This window comes from Galeopterus variegatus, unplaced genomic scaffold (assembly GCF_000696425.1).
Source record: "Galeopterus variegatus unplaced genomic scaffold, G_variegatus-3.0.2 Scaffold2795, whole genome shotgun sequence".
In the NCBI taxonomy this organism is placed as follows: domain Eukaryota; kingdom Metazoa; phylum Chordata; class Mammalia; order Dermoptera; family Cynocephalidae; genus Galeopterus; species Galeopterus variegatus.
In genome coordinates this window covers 198,361-205,098 of record NW_007728906.1, presented here as the reverse complement: position 1 = coordinate 205,098, position 6,738 = coordinate 198,361, and the positions used below count along the sequence as shown (strand labels likewise).

The window sequence follows — 6,738 nt, the reverse complement described above, 5'->3', positions numbered from 1 at the left end:
ATCACTATTCAAAAAGTTGTACTTGTTGGGGAAAACAGTATTAATCATGCTAAAACAAGGTTTGTGCTATACATAAAATCACTCCAAAATACAGTGATTGGTTTCTATAGCCATAAGGATTTATAATACATAATTTAGAATAAAATCACAAATAGATTAATATAGATGGCATTCAACTTTTCTTAATCCAATTAACCATATCCATTAAAACCAAGAATCTTGTGCATGACCTACCAGTTTCCCATTGCTTTTGTCAACCTAAAAAAGAAGCATTTCTTGAGAAGTCAGGATTTATTAAGCACATCAAGGTCCAGGATATACATAATTTTTTATAAACCTTAAAAATTTTTGGTTTTTGATCCTCACAAAAATCCGTATCATTTTAAACCAGATATTCAATTATATGGCTAACATTTTTAACTAATCAACTCTTCAGTGCTGATCCTAGAAAATGACCTCCTATGGATCTTTGAATAATGCAACAAAACAACACTCAGCCATTGATATGAGTGATGTAGGTGGTCACACCTTTAATGTTCAAGCCACAAGTTGTGAAGTCTAGAAAGGATGAGGTCTACTGTTCTGCATTATCAGAATTTGCTGTTGTATTTTCAGTGCTAATGGGCTGCACATTGTCTGCAAGGTTGTGTGCATGCTCAAGAAACAAATCTTTTAGTACACTTAATTCCTTAGTCAGCAATTTAATTTTTGCTTCCAACCGTTCATTCTCTTCTTTGAGCTGATTCACTCTTTGCAGTGTATCTTGTGCCTTCTGCTTGCTTTTCAACCGGCTCTTTTTCACAGCCATGTTGTTCCTCTCTCTGCGTTGACGATACTCATCACTATTTCGATCCATGGGCGAGCTCTTTTTGCTTTGTTTGCTTGGAGGCACAGCTTTGCCTCCTCCCCCAGAGCCAGCAGGCACCAGCTGTGGAACTTGCTGTAAGCCGCTGGCATGTGCCTGAGTATGAATAACACTTATTCCGTTCACTCCTGGAGTACTGTTTTGCTGCGAAATCTTGCTCATTTGGGCACTCTGCCTTGCCAACAAAGAGCAGGTAGAAATGAAGGCACGGTGATCAATGGTTTCCACGCTAAACTGCCAAAAAAAGTCTTCACATATACCTAGGTAAAAAATAAATTGCATTAAAAACTTTGAAATGACAGAATCAAATGAGACTAAACTTGCATGTGCCTAATAACAAGCCAACATTAGTTGATTATGCTCAGAAAAGTCTACAGCAACTGCCAACTGTTCCAATATTTCAGAAGCCTAACTCATTTAATTTAGAAAGGTAAGTTAGTACAGAAGCACCATAAGACTAAACTCAGCCCACCTGAATCCCTAAGGGTATTGCCCACCTGTGATTTTTATCAAAAATGGGAGGAAAAACAAAAGAATACCACTAATTAGGTACCACACATGAACTAACAGCACTTGACAATCTGCCAGGGAGATATTTGAGATGTTGGGTTAAACATGGAAAAGCTGAGTTCAATTATGGTAGAAGAAACACCTGCAATGAAAGGGGGGGAGGGGAGTTTCAGTTGTTGGTTCAAGTCAGAATGCTGGAGTGGAGTGCCCAGTCTCCAATATTCATGAGGAATATTATGTTATCACCTCATGTTCCTTACTCTAATAAAAAAAAATCATCAAGGAATTGAATTTCTCCCAGAGCTACTTTTATGGGATGTTTTGAAAAGGTGGTGATGGGTTTTTATTTTTGTCTTTTCTTTTTTTTTTTTTTTGGCTTGCTTTTATATTTTAGTAATTTCAAATGATACCAGTTTACCAAAATTTACTGAGTTAGTTTCTTCGCTGTAGGAGCTCTGAGATGCTCAATTTGCTCCCCCATCCCACCATGCTTCTAACAGTGTTTTTTCTTGTTGATATAGTTAATAAAACATCTAAACACACTCAACCTGAAACCACAAGGAAAGAAACAAAAGCCCTAAGGAAGCATCCAAGGCAGTGCAAATACTGAGACGCAGGCTAAACAAAGGCACTGAGCAGCCGTGGTGTCAGAACCTACTTCATACTGCTGAACAGTTAATAAAACATCTAAACACACTCAACCTGAAACCACAAGGAAAGAAACAAAAGCCCTAATGAAGCATCCAAGGCAGTGTAAATACTGAGACGCAGGCTAAACAAAGGCACTGAGCAGCCATGGTGTCAGAACCTACTTCATACTGCTGAATGGGCTCAGAGGACACGCCAGTTCTGAAGCATTACTGTGGTACCATCTGTAGAAATGAAGTCACAGTTTCAAAACCTAGTCATGTTTGGATTACTATTAATCCAACTGATCCCAACAGTTGCCCCAAGAAGTGTAGATGCATATCGATCCTATCATCATGAGGCCACTTCAAGACAAACTGACTAAGCTGAGTGAACTGTGTCCACCAATACCTCATAGCACTCTTCGAAATTTAGAAAGCAGTGTTATGAACCATAAAACTATCCTGTTCTCTTTTCACAAATTACTAAAACTACATCAGTATAAAAAATCTGGAGTGAGAATTATGAAATACCCCAAATGAGTACATCCCACAGCTATTAAGAAAAGCTCTGTTAGTAAACACCAGTAGCTTCACCCAAACCTTAAGCCAGGCATTTCTGTATAAACACTATTTACTGGTCTGCTTGTTTTTTTAATCTTTGCTTTAAAAAGCCCATATGTCATTACTTTAAATTGTTTTAAAAGTCACACAGCCAGCCCTCAGCTAGCAGATCATTTGTTCTCACTCCATTGCCAAGGCCAGACAGAAAGCTTCCTTCCATCTGATGGATATCTACTCCAAGTCTAACTTCAATAATGTACATTTCACAATTTCCCTTGTTAATTTATGTTGCCTAATTTTTCTCCCACTTAAAAAGTGTCTGTTTGGTATTAATTTTGCCACCCTTATTGCCATCTAATACTACTGCTTATCTATTTGGTGCAAAGTAAATGTAAGTGGTTTGCTCATTTTTTTTTTTTTTTTTAATTTTGGCAGCTGGCCTGTATGGGGACCTGAACCCTTGACCTTGGTGTTATAACACTGGGCTATAACCAAATGAGTTAACCATGTTTTACTCAATTTTTAAGAACTTGTTTAACACCTCTCCTGAAACTGTCATAATGATCATAATCATGTTCATCTTATTTATCTTTTTAATTTTTTATTTTATTCTATATACTTATGATGTGTTCAGTCTTTAAAGCTAATCTCTACAGTCAGCTTGGCCAAGCTCAGAGACAGCAATGATCTAAAGAAATACAGACTAGGAAACATGTCAATTCTCTTCTTGGCTTTGGGTTCTTGGCTCTCGGCTCTGTTTCACTTTGGGCTTATAAATCTCTTCCCTTCTGTGGGCTTCAATTCCCTCATCTGCAAATGAGGGAGGGATGTGGAATGGTAAGATGCCTTCCAGCTAACAATATATCATGAACTTCAGTCACTAAAAACTCTTATTCATTAGAGGCTCCAAATTCAGTGATGTTCACAGCTGTTTCTGTACTCAAAGATACAGAAATTGGGAAGGGAACTTTTCACTCAGCCTGAATCATCTTGCCAAGGTACTAGGCTGAACATAGTAGTCAATGTTTTGAAAGTAAGCCCTTTGGCTTGAAAAACAAGAGTATTCATTGAATCTACAAACTGGTAAAGATGTAAGAAAGAGAAATTTGGAAATAATAAAAAGAACTCCAAGCATGTTTTAAAAAAAAAGTTCTTCAACCACAGACAAACCAAGAAAGTAGTTAAGGTGAAGAAAAAATTAACCAAGGGGATCGAAGAACTAAAAGACATAACTTCAAACATTATCAATTTTGTTCTTACACTGAACAGGCACTGGCATTTATGCTTTTGTTCCTTCCACAAACATTTACTGAGCATCTACAACAGACAAAAAAAAAAGTTTATTTCAAATATGGATACTCAACCCTAAATGAAACTCTGACTCCTCTTTGGACAAATACTATTCCAAAGTTCAGTCTACAGGAAGCAGGGTGGTGCCTTGTTTCCTTGCATGTGAATCATTTCAAGTAGGAAGCCGTAAGAAAACTAAAGAGCAGTAGTTCTCAAAGTGTGGTCCCTGGACCAGCATCATCATTTAGGAACTTTTCAGAAATGTAAATTCTCAGGCTACCCCAGACCTATGAATCAGGAGTTCTAGTAACAGGGCTAAGCAATTTTATTTTAAGGGGACATCCAAAGTGGTTTTGATGAAACAAGTCTGAGAGCAACTGCTGTAGATTAAGAATGGATCTTAAAAATGTTGGACTAAATGGGTAACAGGATTTTTAAAATTCAAATTTTTTAATTCAAGTAATGTTCATTCAAACCAGTAACACGCTGAAAGCTCAGCATGTTACAATGAGCAAATCAAAACCAAATTTTTCTCAAGTTTCACTTGGGAAAATAAACCTGTCAATAATTTTCCTAACCTTTTTGTCACAAATTTTTTAATTCAAGTAATGTTCATTCAAACCAGTAACACGCTGAAAGCTCAGCATGTTAGAATGAGCAAATCAAAACCAAATTTTTCTCAAGTTTCACTTGGGAAAATAAACCTGTCAATAATTTTCCTAAACTTTTTGTCACTTTTTTTCCCCCCTATACCTAGAATCAGATATTCCTCCCTTTGTCGTCCAAAATAAAATTTTCACTCAACTTCCTCAGCAAAGTTTGATACTTCAAAATATTCACAGATATTTCTCCCTTGCCCCAAATCTGTTTCAATCATTGGGATCTGATAATTCTACCTAAAACAAACAAACGAAACACAAAAGAAAAAAATCTCACATCCACTAACTCTTCTCCATCCCAGTGCCACAGAAATTACTTCAGGATGACATCATTTCTCAGGGGCTCCAGTCTCTGGTTTAGTAGCATTCCCTCGACCATTTGTCCTGCTGAAAATTTGTCTGTGACTCCAGGCTACAGGATCAAATCCAAGGTCCTGACCCTCTTTCCAGTCCCTGCTCTCTTACACTTCACACCTTAACAGTGCTAAACCACTATGAGTCTCCTAAATGCTCCGTGCTTTCTCTTTTCTTTGTGCCTCTGTACAATTTGTTCTCCCAGTTTCTTTGTAAACTCCAGAACTATAGGGTGTCTCCCTTCAAACTAAGCTAGAGGTAGAACCCTGTTTATCTTCACATGCCCAGCACCTAGTGCAGAATCCATGAAGGAGGGTACATTCCTTCAGGGAATACATGAGAAGTACATTCCACTGGGGTATGAGAAGAAAATACATGTTTGTCTTTTTTAATGCCATATTTTAAATCTACTTTTAGTGTGATTTACAACACACAAAACAAATAGATTGTTTGTAAACACGTATCTATTAGGAGCTCATGCTCAATTTTTGTTTGTTTACCGATTGGGCTGGAAAACCAAAAAGGCAGGAGACCAAACAATGTACCTACCACCTTCCCCAAAATACACAATAAACATAGAATTGTGGCGACCTGTATTTACCATTACTGTGATCAGGTGAGGCAATTTTAGACCATAAGAACAAATTCAGCCCCATGAGGTTCTATCTGTCTTTACCAGGTACTTACCATGTGCTATTTAATTCCCTAGAGATAAAACCACCTGTCCAAGATCAAAGAGCCTTGATGACAGCCATGATGTGCTCTTGAGAACTTAAAAGGATATTATGAAAAATTAAAGTTTTGTTTCCACCTATTTTTAAGGCAGGTATTAAAAATAATTGAACCAGCCAAGTGTGCCCACCAGAAGCAGGTAGTAAGAAATTGAAATATTATTCAGCCACTAGCATCCTGTAATTATTTAGTCTGGTTTACAGTAAATTTTTCCAGAAACAGAGAATGAAATCTTAAGAATAGCTTATCCCAAACACTATTCAAGTGGGAACACGTAACCAGATGTTAACTTAAATATCAAGAACTTTTAGATGCAGAATTTCTTAGTAAAGCAAGCCCTTATAGGATTTTATTTCAAAATTTTCTTTGGGAGTTACATTTCTTTGGGAGACAGAACTACCAATGTCCGTGTAACCCACAAATGTTAAAACCTTTCTAAAACCGACACATTTTAAGATACCAGATTACGGTATAAACCTCAAACAATAGTTAAACCAAACACTTAAACCTCCTAAAGAACAGAAACATACAAGCACACTTGGAAGAACAGACTATCTGCCCCTTCCCCCACACATGCATTTCCATCCTCTCCATCTAGACACCTCTGTTGGCTGTTTTCCTTCCTGAGTTCCCTCCAGCCATGCGAAAGAAGCGCTTCCTTTCTTGGCCTGCTCTTTCTATTCAACTCGTGGTTGTTGCATGTGCATCTCAACTACGTTCAGCGTGAACGGCAGGACATTCAAATGTCTCCATAAACAGCTCCATAAATAAGCAAAACGTTCTTTCTGTAAAGTTATGCATTTAAAACTCAACTGCTTTCCCTGACTACTTTGTCACTCTATTAACTTCTGAACGGGATTCTCGACCACCCTAGACTGAGTCGTTTTAGAGGAGCAGGAAATACCCTATGGGGCACTAAAGTAAGATACGGTCCACCTTCGGCTATTCTGGGAACACCCTTCATCACCAGCGGCCAATACGAGACTGGCCTGTCGTTTGTCTCCCAAACAGAGAGCCGGCTTTGGAACGGGGCACATCTTGTCCTCCATCCCGTCCCCGGCCGTCCGCCGCGCTCTGCGCCGGCAGCGAGGGGCGCCCAGGGTAGCGCGGGGGTCGGCGGGTGGCGCCGCGGCGCTGG

At 38.5% G+C, this 6,738-nt stretch overlaps 1 protein-coding gene across 2 annotated transcripts in view; it reads right to left on the bottom strand.

The window, feature by feature from the left end:
* The window catches only part of CEBPG (CCAAT/enhancer binding protein (C/EBP), gamma), a 5,239-nt gene extending 3,822 nt beyond the window's left edge, over window positions 1-1,417 (bottom strand). The window contains exon 1 of one of the 2 annotated variants that reach the window (XR_551248.1): window positions 445-1,417. Coding sequence is in view for 1 of the 2 variants with exons in the window: in XM_008583018.1 (XP_008581240.1) it covers window positions 575-1,147 (573 nt within the window). In the remaining variant the exon portion in view is untranslated. The remainder of the gene's footprint in view (window positions 1-444) is intronic. The other variant, XM_008583018.1, reaches the window with a different exon arrangement.
* Window positions 1,418-6,738: the final 5,321 nt, after the last annotated feature.